We start from the raw sequence: 13780 nt of genomic DNA on the forward strand, positions 1-13780 counted from the left end.
TATATATATATATATATATATATATATATATATATATATATATATATATATATATATATATATATATATATATATATATATATATATATATATATATATATATATATATATATATATATATATATATATATATATATATATATATATATATATATATATATATATATATTACTTGTATTTTTCATATTTTTATTATGACGATGATAAAATATTAAATAACGCCATCTATTAAAAATGTGGAAGGAGTAGTAATTTTTACTTCTTTCTTTATTTCTTTATTATTTTCTTTATTTTTTCCACTTTCATTCTATTTATGATCATTCTATTTAAACATTCTATTTAACGTCATCTTCTTTTTTTGGCCGGCGGGGTTTTCACTCCGATGGTCATAACCGCAGTGAACAAGAAAGGTCAACGTCGGCGAAAATGCTTTTTAAAGGCGATCGAACACGTGATGACTATGTGAGGTTGTGACTTGTGACGTGGTTTTGTGCCGTTGTGTGCATCAGGCGTAGCGGTCGAGATCGACGAAGCGAAGGAGTCGTCGTTGCTGCGCTGTTGTGGTTGTTCGTTTCTGGTACCAGTAGCGAAGAATGAAGGAAGAAGCAGCAGCAACCGTTGGATGACGATGGATAGATAGGATTCGAGCTAATGCCACCCTCTGCATTAGCTTCTCCAATGCAGAGGATCTGGATCCAATGAGTACCCTGCTGAAGCTTCTTCAGTTTCTTATTGTTTTGAGGGTGAATACAATGTTTCCATGTACTCCATAAGTAAGATAAAGACCATCTAGCTGAAACTGATTGCAGCAAAAACAATACAACGAGAAATTTAGGAACCTGCATGCACTTTATGAAACTGCTTCATCCATTTGTCCAGTTGGAACTCCAGTGCAGCTTTTTCACTGGCCATGCCCATGCATGGATTGTAGTTGTGTTTGCTGGGAGAATATGGACCCATACAGATATCACTTAGGCTGTGTTCAACCCTAACTTCCAACTTTCCATCACATCACATCACATCCAAAACTTTCCTACACACATAAACTTCCAATTTTTTTTCCAAACTTCCAACTTTCCCCAAACTTCCAACTTTTTTCAGGAACTAAACACAGCCTTAGTCTTATTAATCTAAATATCAAGGCCGACAAAAAGGAAAAGAATTATTTGATTCCAAGCATACCAGAAAGTCAGTAGTAATAACTAATAAGCTGCATTAGTACGGAGGTTATGTCAGTCAAGACGTTTGGATAAAGAAATTTAACCCGTGAGCATGATCTGGTAATAAGCTGCAATACTGCAGTAGTAATGTCGGTCAAAGTAGATGTTCAATTATCTAAACACAAACATAAAAAAGCCCGACTTGACTGCCCTAAACAAAAACAAAAGATTTACTATGAGTAAAAGAAATAGTTCCTGATGGAGCTCTGAAGCACAACGGTGCAAGGCTGCCCAGGTTGTCGCTGGTGCCTCTTGTTACCCACCATGGATCCAGCGCCGCTGTCTCACCTCATCCTCTCCGGCCTACATGCTCCAATGCCCTCACCGCCCTCGCCAAGCTCTGAACGGCCACCATCGGTTTCCACATCGAGCAGACGCCCGTGCACACGTACACCATCCCAGCAGACAATCTACAGCACTGATAAATCGAGTTCAACCTCGTCGAGGGCAGGCCGATAAATGCAGAATAGGTTGCGAGGTGATCAACAGCTTAATTTTAAGCAGGCCAAACAACAGACATGTTTGTTGCTCAGTTATAAAGCATTTGATGGAGCCTGCAAAGATAATCACAAGTTATTTGCAAAAAAAACTTTACTATGGACTCGTGAAAGCAGAAGAAAGAACATGTAGAGAATAAACAACTGTGGCATATAAAGTCTGCAAATAATAGTTTCTTTTATCGCCCTACTGTGTGCAGAGCAGCAAGGATTGTTGAGGAGCTGTTCTTATAGATGTACAAGGTGATTTCTTTGTAGTTTTGAGCTCACAAAGTTATGAAATCGTAAAATGCTTTTACGAATGAGGCTTGCATGCACAGTGGATTCCAGTTAATACTCCCTCTGGGTAAGGACTAAGGATTCAGGATCTACTAGTACAACTGGCAAGAAATATGATACTAAATGACTTATCAGTTGGGATGTGCTATCAATAACAAAGCTGAGTCCAGAGTCCCCTTTATATGTGTAACTACCATACAGTAGCATTAAACAAGGGCGTACTAGTCATTCTATAGAATCTAACAGTTCCTTAACTTCAAATGAGAAAAGCGTACTACATTATTCATATTCTTTTCTCAAATTTCAACAAACTTAAATGAAGAGACAGAATTAATTAACTTAAATGTAGGCAAGTAGAATGATGAACTGATTATGTACTAAGAAAATCAAGAGTGCTCTCCTGTGCAAACTAAAAGTAAAGCCGAAATACTAAACGAGAACACAAGGGTACATGCAGGGTGTCCAAATCATCAATTTGGAACTTATTTAACAAAGAGCAAACTGATCAGCATCTACATAGTGCTTCTACTGAAACTGTGCATCCTATATTCCTAATTTACACCGAGACATCAAGGGTACAACCTATGTGCTTAATGTCTTGCTTCCATATATAGATCCTTTAGTGTAATCGATAGTTGTATGGTAAAAACTTTTGCATGGCTACTGTTGTGTCAACAGTAGATTTTGCTGCAGAACAGGGTGACCAGATAATTGCAGTATAACTATGTGTAGAGTATATAAGCACATGTTTTTCACTATTCTTGGACCTACCTACAATTCAGAAAATGCGTCTCTGCTTATGCAAGTTAGCAGGAGGGCAGGAAGATCAATAACCTGTTTCAGACGGTCATCGATCTTGGCAAATCCAATCCCAACAGACCCTGAGGCAAAGAAGATGAGAATCAGCTTGCACAACCATAGAGTTTGGTCACGAGTGTAACTCTTTTTTATCCCCATAGAGGTAAGCATTCTTTCAAAGAAACCATGGTCTGCCATAAGGCTTGATTTGTAGGCCTCAATGTCGTTGACGAGATTGGCATGAATGGCAGCTTCGATCTCGTCGAAACGGTCAGAGGGCGTCTTTTCCAGTTTAGAGAGCTACAAAGACACAGGTGCCAACATGAATACCGACGGGGTATGCCATATAACAACCGATTCAAGAAAGCTTAACATTCAACTGAATTATATTGCACGATCAATCAGAATGTTTCGATTCAGAGTTAGAATTAGGCTGTTTCAAATCACAACCACTATAAACTAAATTTTCAAGCATTTTTTTTGTTTATAATGACATAAGAATTAATTCTTAATATGGTAGAAAAACGCATACAACTCTAATATTAAAAAGGCCGAATTTATCGGAAAAGGAGTATCCACAATTGATTGATTATTTAGGAGTGGACCATAAACCCTAATGCTAAAAATTAGGGCAGAGGCCCTCAAAATTCCAGAGGTCCGTCACTTGAGGAGCTCGATTAGGTCGATGAGAAGATGGAGACGGGGCGCACCTCAACTTCGCCGCTGGGACGACGGGCCTGCGGAGGCGAACGGGGATCGCCGTACCTGCTCGGCGGCAGCGACGAGTGGACGGCGCGGGCAAGGGGTAGAAGGCGGTGGAGGGTGTTGGTTGTCCTGGCCGCTGCCATTGACGCCGCCGACGTAGAACACGGCGAGGTGGCGCCGCGAGAAACCCGCCATGATCGCAGTCGTCGCAAGGGGGAAGCCATCCTTTCCTCACCCTCTTCGGCTCTTCCCCGACAGGGGGAAGTGATGACTCAAAAAAAAAAAAGTTGAGATATCCTAACGGGACTAGCTATTGGGCTGTCCACAGTTTTTGAGGTCCAGAGCAGTCAAATTTTTGCACCTCACGATCTGCAATCAATGGGTTACAGGAAACGGGTCTGGACCAGCTGAAAGCATAGAACCAACCTGTTTAAAGTGCGCGGGCCCGTTAAGAAACACTAAACATGCCAATCTTTTAAATAAAAAACAAAACATACCTACAAAACAAAAGACCCATCCCAAAAACTAGACTACTCAGAATTTAATTACTAAGCCCATGAAGAGAACAAAACACAGGCCCAGATAGAGATCAACTTGCATATCAAGAAAGAAAAAGCTCGGGCATCACACAGCCAAAAAAAAGGATTCGAAACAAGAAGCAGATCTAAAAGAACTCAAGAACACAGCCGAAAGGAGAAGAAAAAAAGAGATGGAGGAAAATCCAAGAAATGAACCAACATCTGCTCCTCCAGGTTGAATTTCTCACATACTTTTAAGATTACGTTGCAATTTCAGTTTTTTTCCCAAGAACTCTTCACCCCCATCTCATTTTCTTCTGTTCAGCATTTAGATCTGAGCATCACAGGCAAAAAAATCAGTCACATTTAGATAGATAGAAAAATGCTAATTCAGGTTTCATCTACCATGTACACTTAGAAAACAGTCCAACAATTAATCTTGCAAATGATAAAATATGAACGACATAAACTCCCAAAAAAAGCAGTTACAAAGCTACCTGGGTAACAAAACTAACCCTAGCTAGCAACTAGCCGATGTCCAGTAGTTTTAATGCTCTTGCATCATACAAAACACTCTTGTAACTGCTTCATGTAACTGGATAACTGGATTATCACACTCTGATGCTTTTGCTTCTTTTTTACACAATGATACATGCACCACTAAAAAATCATCTTTCAACACAATGCCTAAAAGCTGCATACAACTTAAGCAAACAAGATGAAAAAAGACTAGTGACATAGGAGCTCATGCTCAATTCCAATGCATGCCCTGTAACTTCCATGTAACTACCATGTAACTGCTATGTAACTACCCTGTAACTGGCATGTAACTACGCTGTAACTGCCATGTAACTACCTTGTAACTGCCTTGTAACTAGGGTGTAAATATTATATAACTAGATTATAAACTGAGCTAATTTTGCAGGGGCAGGAAATATGACACTCTATGGGCACACCATGTTGTATGATGAGCACCAAATGATGTCAGATTCTACGAGGATTGTGAGTCACATGGCATATTTTTGGAAAAATATCTACAGAAATTACTCAGCATGCAAAAAAAAAACAGGTTTAGATTGTAATGCACAAATTCTTGCAGGGGCAACAATGTACCTTCACAGGGTTGATGCACGAAATAATGCAAACTCCAAAAAGTGCTATAAATGCTGATCAAGATTATTTGGGCATGTCCAGAGATATCTTACATACTCCAGCTGGATTTGAGGTGAAAAATGAAATAATCTTTTTGGTTAAAAAACTTTACATAAGGTAACATGGTATTTAGATTTGTTATAATTCCTTGATATTTTATCATTGTAGAACTCAATGATAATGACGAGCAATAGGTTTCCTGAGAACTATGAGCAAATGGGAGGTGAAATAGAACAAGGAACACAGGTGACCAATTCGCAACAGTACATGTCAAACAAAAAAAATATTTATGTAAAATTATGAATTTTAATCTGTTTTGTTATCAAGGCAATTTGTGATCAATGGGCAAGCAAGAATATAGAAGAACTATACAACATCAACATGAACAATCAGCAGGGATTATCTTCTATTATCAAGACACTTGCCAGTCGATGGAGCAAAAAAGATATAGATGAACTATACAACATCAACAACACGCATCAGGTAATAAGAAAATCATACAGATTATACCATATGATCGAAATAAGTATATAGGTGTGGAAAACATTAAGTATTTGTTACTTACATAATGCAGGTTGTAAATGGCAGCACACCGGAAGTTGAAAACAATGTCAGCGCATCGGAATTGGAAAACAATGGCACCACATCGAACAACCAGGATGATGAAGACAGTGAGAACCAAAACACCTGGGCATTTGAATCAAACAATGAAACCTCTGAGGTAAGAAATTTCTTAATTTAATTAACTTAAAATATAAAAAAGTACATCACACAATTTAGTGATATAAAAAAAGAATACTTAAAAGCACATGGCAAAATGCAGGGACAATAAGCTCACACTGAGAACTCGACAATTGATCTGGTGGACAAAATTAGAGCTGATGAAGAAGAACACAGAGATCAGGTTGTGGCCACAGAACCCCAGATGCAGGAAAATAGCAATCCAGAGACTGAAAGTAATCAGTTGATAACTGAGCAAGATATAGACAATTTTTTGGAAGAAGATGAAGAGAGCACCCCAACAATAGATAGCAAACACATGCCACATATTGGAATGCAGTTCAAGGATTACAATGAGGCTCATGGGTTTTTTTAACTTTTATGCTTATCTGGTTGGGTTCTCAGTTGCTATTACACACACGTATAGAACTATAAGCAAGAAGAGAAACAACGAGATTACCAGATACACATACAAATGCAATTTACATGGCAAGAATGAGGATAACAACAAAGACTTAGAGGAGCAGTTTCAGACTGAGAGGCAAACTAATGTTCTGATAAGGTCTGACTACAAGCGTGTAATGGTTGTTAAAGAGACAGTAGAAAATGGACCGTGGAAGATTTCGAGGTTAGACCTGACTCACAATCACCCTCTACGCCCGAATGAACAAAAAAAAAGTTCCTCCGTTCACACAAGAATATGACAGAGGAAGAGAAGAGGCTGATTAGTGTTAGAATTTCAATGGTTACTCTCATTGAGAAGAGGATGGCACTAGAGATGGGGCAATTTTCTGGTTTTCTTTATTCACAAAACACAAAGCCATACCTTCCCGAGGGAGGTTGGATACATATATATATATAGCCATAGCTGGCTGGATGGCTGCTAGCTAATTGCTGCCCACACTAGTCTAAAATTTGAACGCGATGCTGTCCTAGAGAGCATCCAAACTAAATAAAGCATAAAGGAGATGCTAGATGCTGTCCTAGGGAAGCTAAAAGCAAAACCGAAAGATGCTAAAAGCAAAACTGAAAGGATGCTGTCCTAAAAGGGGAAAAATAACCTAAAAGCAAGAGAAGGACCACAAGGACCAAAGACCACAAGGCTTATTCCATCATTCTCCCCCTAAGTCTTGTGTGTCGTCTTGTGGGAAAGTTGGGCCATCCCGATCCTGGAGCAGAGCTCGAGGAACTTGATCCTCCCAAGAGGCTTGGTGAGCAAGTCCGCAAGCTGGTCCTTGGTGTTGATGTAGCTCGCCTTGATGCTCCCTTCCTCCAAGTAGCTTCGGATGAAGTGGTACCTCACCCGGATGTGCTTGCTCCGTTCGTGGAAAACGGGGGTCTTTGCCAGGGCCAGAGCGGACTTGCTGTCCACCCTGAGCTCTACCGCTCCAGTGTCTCTGCCGAGGAGATCACCAAGCAGTCGAGCAAGCCAGAGCGCCTGGTACTCAGCCTCGCAGCTGGACAGGGCCACCACCTGCTGCTTGACCGACTGCCAGCTAACGAGGCACTCGCCGAGGAAGAAGAGAATCCCGCTCGTGCTCTTGCTGGTGTCGATGTCGCCGGCGTGGTCGCTGTCGCTGTACCTGAGGAAGTGTGCTTTGCCAGGACACCTCGAGTAGTAGAGACCGTGGTCGAGAGTCCCCGCAATGTAGCGGATGATCCTCTTCACAGCCTGCTGGTGCTCCGTCGTCGGTCACTGCACGAACCGACTGACGTAGCCGACGGAGAAGGCCAAGTCCGGCCGTGTGTGGGTGAGGTAGCGAAGGCTCCCCACAAGGCGCCGGTACTGTGTAGCATCCACCTCCTCCGCCGTGCTGTCGTGGCTCAGCTTCAGTCTCTCCTCCATCGGAGTGAGAGCTGGGTTGCAATCGGTGAGCCCAGCCAGCTCAACGACGCGCTTGGCGTAGGCGGTCTGTCGAAGCGTGATCCCGAAGTTGTCCTGGTGCACTTCGATCCCCAGGTAGAAGAAGAGAGGCCCCAGATCACTCATCTGGAAGGTGGCCTTCATCTCCTCCTTGAATGCCGCCACCTCCGCATCCTTGGTGCCAGTGATCACCAAGTCGTCGACGTAGACACCCACCAGCAAGGCATTTCCTCCATTGCCCCGCCGGTAGATGGCCGCCTCGTGCGGGCTTTGCTCGAAGCCCATCCCCTTGAGCGTGGAATCCAACTTGGCATTCCACGCCCTCGGTGCCTGCCGCAAGCCGTAGAGGGCCTTGTGCAGGCGTAGCACCTTGCCCTCCTTGCTGGGGAGCACGAATCCCGGCGGCTGGTGCACGTAGACCTCCTCCTTCAAGTCGCCGTTCAGAAATGCCGACTTGACGTCCATGTGATGGACACCCCAGAATTACTGAGTAGCCAGCGCAAGGAGGAGTCGCACGGACTCCATCCGTGCCACGGGAGCGAAGGCATCGTCGTAGTCGATCCCCTCCTGCTGCACGAAGCCGCGTGCCACCAAGCGAGCCTTGTGCTTGACGATGGCTCCGGCTTCATCCCTCTTCAGCTTGAACACCCACTTAAGGGTGATCGCGCGGTGACCACGAGGGAGGTCAGCAAACTCCCAGGTGCGGTTCTCCTGAACCGCGTCCATCTCCGACTGCATCGTGGCACGCCATGCCGCATGTTTCTCGGCCTCTGCAAAAGACCCAGGCTCACCGTCATCACACGCAAGGTGCAACTGCGCCTCTAGGTCGCGAGGCACCAGTCCCGGCACCGGCTGGTCGCTGAGAAGATCTTCCATCGTACGGTACCGTAGCTGCTCGCCGTCGTGGTACGCGTCGATGCGCTCCCCGTCGTGGGAGAGTGGAGTAGCGAACTCCACCGGGCTGCGCTCAACACGAGCTGGCGTCGGAGTAGACGTGCCCGGAGGAGTGGCTGTTGGTGCTGGAGCACGTGGGGACACCGACTGGGGTGGTGTCGACGAAGAGCTCGTCGTAGTCGAAGTCGTTGCCCGAGGTTGTGTTGGTGTTGGAGTCGGTGGAGGCTCGGGGACTGGGTAGACACGCTCGGTGAAGAAGAGCTGCCTACTCCCCCAGCTCCCTCGAAGTGGACGTACTCGATGGTGAAGTCGTCGTACGTCGGAGTCAAACCATCATCCACCGCCTTGTCCCATACCCACCCTCGCCCTTCGTCGAACACTACGTCGCGCGCTGTGCGCACACGCTGTGTCTCCGGGTCGAGGATGTGGTAGGCCTTCGAGCCCTCCGCGTAGCTGATGAGCACCCCTGGGGTGCTCTTGTCGTCAAGCTTGCCGATGTGGCCAAGCTCCTTGGCGAACGCGAGGCAGCCAAAGACCCGTAGGTGGGAGACCGCCGGCTTGCGTCCATGCCAAGCCTCGTACGGTGTCCTGCCATCGAGGGCCTTGGTAGGCGAGCGGTTGAGGATGTAGACGGCTGTCACCACCGCCTCCCCCCAGAAGATGGCCGGCATCCCCCTCTGCTTGAGGAGAGCCCGAGCCATCCCCACAACCGTCTGGTTGTGCCGCTCAACGACGCCGTTCTGCTGCGGGCTGTACGGCGCGGTGTAGTGGCGCTGAATGCCCTCATCAACGCAGTACAACGCGAATTCAGCCGCCGTGAATTCGCTGCCGTTGTCGGTGCGCAGCACGCGCAGCTTGCGGCCGCACTCCACCTCTGCAGCGGCCTGCGCGCGCCTGATGGCATCCGCAGCCTCTCCCTTGCTGCCGAGGACCATCACCCACATGTAGCGGGAGAGGTCGTCGACGAGCAGCAGGAAGTAACATCGTCCTCCTGGTGTGGCCGGTGTCACTGGGCCACACAAGTCCCCGTGCACGAGCTCGAGCCGCTCCTTGGCTCGGAAGCTCGTCTGCTGGGGAAAGGAGAGCCGCCGCTACTTCGTTACCATGAAGACGTCGCAGAGCTGCTCCACATGGTCAAGGCACGGCATGCCTCGCACCATCTCCTTGGCACTGAGGTGCTTCAGGGCCTCGAAGTGGAGGTGCCCGAAGCGCTCGTGCCACTGCCATGCCTCGTCGTCCCGACGAGCGGTGAGGCAAACTGGTTGTGCGACCTGCGCGCCGAGGATGTAGAGTCGATTAGTGCCTCTGGTTACCTTGGCAAGAAGGCGACGACGGCGATCCCAAATCCTCATGAGTCTGTCCTCGACCAACACGCGTGAGCCGTTCTCATCCAGCTGTCCCACGCTGATGATAGAATTCCTCAACGCGGGGATGTAGTAAACTCCGGTGAGCAGCCTGTGCTCACCGGACTTGGCGGTGAAGGTGACGGAGCCAACGCCCTTGATCTCCACGCCGGAGGCGTCCCCAAACTTGATGGAGCCTCGGACGCCGGGGTCGAACTCGGTGAAGAACTCCCGTCGGCCGGTCATGTGATGGGTGGCGCCGGTGTCGAGGTACCACCCATCAGCCTTGTTGTTGCTGGAGCTGTTGCAGAGAGAGACGAGTACCTTCGGCTCATCAAGGTGGAGGAAAGCCGCTGCGGCCGGTGCCGCTGGAGGAAGCTCGATGCTTGCGTGTGCCAGGAGCAGAGCCGGCTCTTCCTCCTCCACCTGTGCGACGTGGGCCTGGCCACGTCGTGGCTGTCGACAGTCTTTGGCCCAATGGCCAAGCTTGCCACAGTTGCGGCAGGTGTCGTCTCGTGCCGGCTTGTGGTTGCTGGCGGCGCCGCCCTGGGCACCTCTGCGAGCGCCACCCTCGGCGCGTCTTCGCGCCCACCGCAGCTGGACACCTCCGCATGCCTTGCGCGGCTTGCGGCCGCCTATCGAGGGAGAAGACTCCCCCTTTCTTCCGTCACTCTGAGAGGCCTCCCACTGCTCCCGAGTGAGATGGAGCTTCCCGCCAATGGTGATAGGCCCCGAGAGAGGCTGTGGCTCATCATCGTCGACGACCTTGAGGCGACCCAACGCCTCCTCAATCGACATCGTGGAGAGGTCCAGCAGAGACTCGATCGAGCGAGCGATCTGCCTGTACTTCTCTGGGACGCAGTGGAAGAGCTTCTCGACAGCTCTCTCCTCGTCGTAGGTGTCGTCGTCGCACTGCACCATCTTCTGCAAAAGATTGTTGAGACGGAGGGCAAAGTCATCAACATCCTTACCTGGCTTGAAGGCCAGGTTCTCCCACTCCTTGCGGAGTGCCTGCAGCGTGGACTTGCGGGCGCGGTCGCTGCCGATGCGTGCCGCAGCGATAGCGTCCCAGGCCTCCTTGGCAGTCCGCTTCTGGGAAAGCGAGAACTGCATCTCGGGCGGGACTGCAGTGATGAGGGCATCCAGCGCCCGTCGATCTTTGTCGTAGTCGACGTCGCCGTACCAGACTGCCTCCCACATGTGTCACACCTGGAGCCTCACCCTCATCACCGCGGCCCACTCGATGTAGTTGGTTTTGGTGAGGGTAGGCCACCCTCCGCCGGGACCAAAGTCCCTGACCACCGTCTGAACGCCGTGGTGGCCATGGCGCCGGTCAGGGGAGGGAGAGCCGCGCTGCCTGCGAGGGCCGCGCTCTCCGTCGAACCAGCCACCTCCACCGGGAGCGCCACGGCCGCGCGCGCGCTCAGGGCTGGCGCTGGCACGCCTGCGCCCGTCTGGGTTCCCGTCAGCGGCCGTGCGGTCCCTTGGGTCACCGCCGCCGCCGTGGGGGTGGGCTGCTGCCCACCGCTCAGCCCCGCTCCCGCGCCCTTCCTCTTGCCAGCTCCTCAAACTCCCTGTCGGCGGTGATGTCACCGGCGATGGAGCCGTTGATGCTGCTGCGCAAGGACTCAACCTCTGCCTCCGCCGCACGTGCCGCATCCTCCGCCGCCTCTGCTTCCACCTCCGCGCTGGCAGCTGCCAACTCCGCTGCTGCCAGTCTGGCCACCCTCGCTGCTGCTGCAGCGGTCTGAGCCGTTGCTCACCTGCGCTCTTCTGCTGCGGTGAGCTCGACGTCCTACTGACGCCGAGTGCTCAAGGCGACCGAACGCCGAGACCGAACGTCGGACATGGCGTGCCTCCGGGGGGCTGCTGCGTGGAGAAGGGGAAGGGAAAGGGGAAGGAGGAGCAGCGGGTGCTGCTGCTGCTGCTGGCTGAGAGCTCAACCGAGCTTGGTAAGGGGTGGAACACGAGATGTTTTGCCTACAGGAAAGTGTGGCTCTGATACTAGATGTTAGAATTTCAATGGTTACTCTCATTGAGAAGAGGATGGCACTAGAGATGGGGCAATTTTCTGGTTTTCTTCATTCACAAAACACAAAGCCATACCTTCCCGAGGGAGGTTGGATACATATATATATATAGCCATAGCTGGCTGGATGGCTGCTAGCTAATTGCTGCCCACACTAGTCTAAAATTTGAACGTGATGCTGTCCTAGAGAGCATCCAAACTAAATAAAGCATAAAGGAGATGCTAGATACTGTCCTAGGGAAGCTAAAAGCAAAACCGAAAGATGCTAAAAGCAAAACTGAAAGGATGCTGTCCTAAAAGGGGAAAAACAACCTAAAAGCAAGAGAAGGACCACAAGGACCAAAGACCACAAGGCTTATTCCATCAATTAGGACGCTAAAGGAATGCAACATACCAACGAGGAGTATGATTGTGATCCTGTCATTTCTCCGTGGAGGGTTGCCATCATTGCCCTACACGAAGGAGGATGTTAGCAATGTTGGTGCATCGATTAACTTTGAAACAAGAAGCAAGGATATGAGTCAAGTGTTGTAGTATCTGAAGAAAAAAGAAGCACAAGACCCAGGTTTCTATTACAAGCTCATGCTAGATGAGAACAACAAAGTCAGAAATATGTTCTGGACAGATGGCAGATCGACAGTGTTGTATGGTCAATATGGTGATTGTGTCAGCTTTGATACAACTTATAAGACAAACAAATATGACTTGCCGTTTGCTCCATTTGTTGGGATGACAGACCATGGAAACACATGTCTTTTTGGGTGTGCATTCCTAGGAGATGAGACAACTGAGACATTTAAGTGGGTTTTTGAGACATTCAGGACAGCTATGAGAGGCAAAGATCCTATTAGCATAATAACAGACCAAGACAGTGCAATGAGATCTGCAATAGGGCAAGTGTTCAAGAAAACCAAGCATAGGAACTGCCTATTTCATATCAAGAAAATTGCAGAGAGAGAACAGGTAACACATTCACTGACAGTACAAAGAAAGATCTATACAATGAATTTGAAGACATTGTTAACAATTGTTTGACAGAGCATGAGTTTGAAACCTTGTGACACAAATGATTGATAAATATGAGCTGCACAATGTGAAATACTTGCAATCAATTTGGGATACAAGACAAAGCTGCATCCCTGTCTATTGCAAGAATGACTTTTTCCCATTTATTCAAAGCACAACGCTAAGTGAAGGGACTAATGCAAGGTTTAAAAGAGGAGTTGGGCCAAGGCATAGTGTTACAAGCTTCCTAAAGGAATATGACAGAATAAATGACACTATATTTGATACACTGTATTGGAATGCCTATAACTCAAACACAAAACAACCCAAAAATCTATGGTCAGGATACTACATAGAAGAGCAAGCTTCGGAGATGTACAATTTAAGCATTTTCAAAAAGTTCCAGCTTGAATTAAAGAAATCAACAAGGCTTCAGGTGACAGTGCTTGAACATGGCAAAGCATACTTGGTATTCTTGGCTCTAAATCAAAAAAGAAGGAATGGAGAGCAAGGAATTATGTAGTTCTCACAGACTTACAAAATGATGAGTACTCCTGTGTGTGTGCAAAGTTCTCGAAGGATGGAATCCTTTGCTCCCATATCCTGAAAGTAATGTTGGACCTAAATGTTAGCAAAATTCCGAACAAATACATCATAGAAAGGTGGAGGAAGAAAGACAACAACATAACAGGTCTATTCAGAGGAGAATCAAGTAATGGACCTAATGCTATGCTAATGTACAACGTGCTCTCGCAA

At 47.6% G+C, this 13780-nt stretch overlaps 2 protein-coding genes and 2 long non-coding RNA genes across 5 annotated transcripts; 1 reads left to right on the forward strand and 3 right to left on the reverse strand.

Moving 5' to 3' along the window:
* Nucleotides 1–1250: 1250 nt before the first annotated feature.
* LOC4328400 (uncharacterized) lies at nucleotides 1251–3773 on the reverse strand. 2 transcript variants are annotated; one of them, XM_066307966.1, is made up of 4 exons: nucleotides 3505–3773; nucleotides 2980–3094; nucleotides 2831–2877; nucleotides 1251–1774 (listed from the first exon to the last, which is right to left on the reverse strand). In XM_066307966.1, exons 1-4 carry the CDS (start codon nucleotides 3721–3723, stop codon nucleotides 1754–1756), a joined length of 402 nt encoding a protein of 133 aa, XP_066164063.1. In that variant the 5' UTR covers nucleotides 3724–3773; the 3' UTR covers nucleotides 1251–1753. The 2 variants fall into 2 exon arrangements, with proteins under 2 accessions (XP_066164063.1, XP_015626260.1); XM_015770774.3 differs by having other exon boundaries at nucleotides 2831–3094.
* Nucleotides 3774–3795: 22 nt separating this feature from the next.
* Nucleotides 3796–6666, reverse strand: LOC136355407 (uncharacterized). The gene is made up of 5 exons (XR_010739658.1): nucleotides 6525–6666; nucleotides 6008–6119; nucleotides 5735–5856; nucleotides 4270–4351; nucleotides 3796–3925 (listed from the first exon to the last, which is right to left on the reverse strand). It is a non-coding gene; the product is annotated as an uncharacterized lncRNA (long non-coding RNA).
* LOC107280153 (uncharacterized) lies at nucleotides 4131–6303 on the forward strand. The gene is made up of 7 exons (XM_015770773.3): nucleotides 4131–4251; nucleotides 4943–5019; nucleotides 5117–5242; nucleotides 5338–5415; nucleotides 5497–5652; nucleotides 5744–5890; nucleotides 5993–6303. Exons 1-7 carry the CDS (start codon nucleotides 4209–4211, stop codon nucleotides 5999–6001), a joined length of 636 nt encoding a protein of 211 aa, XP_015626259.1. The 5' UTR covers nucleotides 4131–4208; the 3' UTR covers nucleotides 6002–6303.
* Nucleotides 6667–12357: 5691 nt separating the features above from the next.
* On the reverse strand, nucleotides 12358–13629 carry LOC136355408 (uncharacterized). Its single transcript, XR_010739659.1, has 2 exons — nucleotides 13563–13629; nucleotides 12358–12471 (listed from the first exon to the last, which is right to left on the reverse strand). It is a non-coding gene; the product is annotated as an uncharacterized lncRNA (long non-coding RNA).
* Nucleotides 13630–13780: the final 151 nt, after the last annotated feature.

This window comes from Oryza sativa, chromosome 2 (genome assembly GCF_034140825.1).
Source record: "Oryza sativa Japonica Group chromosome 2, ASM3414082v1".
Classification (NCBI taxonomy): Eukaryota; Viridiplantae; Streptophyta; class Magnoliopsida; order Poales; family Poaceae; genus Oryza; species Oryza sativa.

Bases quoted from the DNA above. Each gene is read 5' to 3' on its own strand.
- LOC4328400 (XM_015770774.3), bottom strand. From the start codon at position 3,723: ATGGCTTCCCCCTTGCGACGACTGCGATCATGGCGGGTTTCTCGCGGC. The intron at 3,095-3,504 runs GTGCGCCCCGTC...GTGTCTTTGTAG, and splicing joins GTCCCAGCGGCGAAGTTGAG to CTCTCTAAACTGGAAAAGAC. The intron at 1,775-2,830 runs GTTATTGATCTT...TTATCTTTGCAG, and splicing joins TCGATGACCGTCTGAAACAG to GCTCCATCAAATGCTTTATA.
- LOC107280153 (XM_015770773.3), top strand. From the start codon at position 4,209: ATGGAGGAAAATCCAAGAAATGAACCAACATCTGCTCCTCCAG. The intron at 5,020-5,116 runs GTGAGTCACATG...AAATTCTTGCAG, and splicing joins TGTCAGATTCTACGAGGATT to GGGCAACAATGTACCTTCAC. The intron at 5,416-5,496 runs GTGACCAATTCG...TTTGTTATCAAG, and splicing joins AAATAGAACAAGGAACACAG to GCAATTTGTGATCAATGGGC.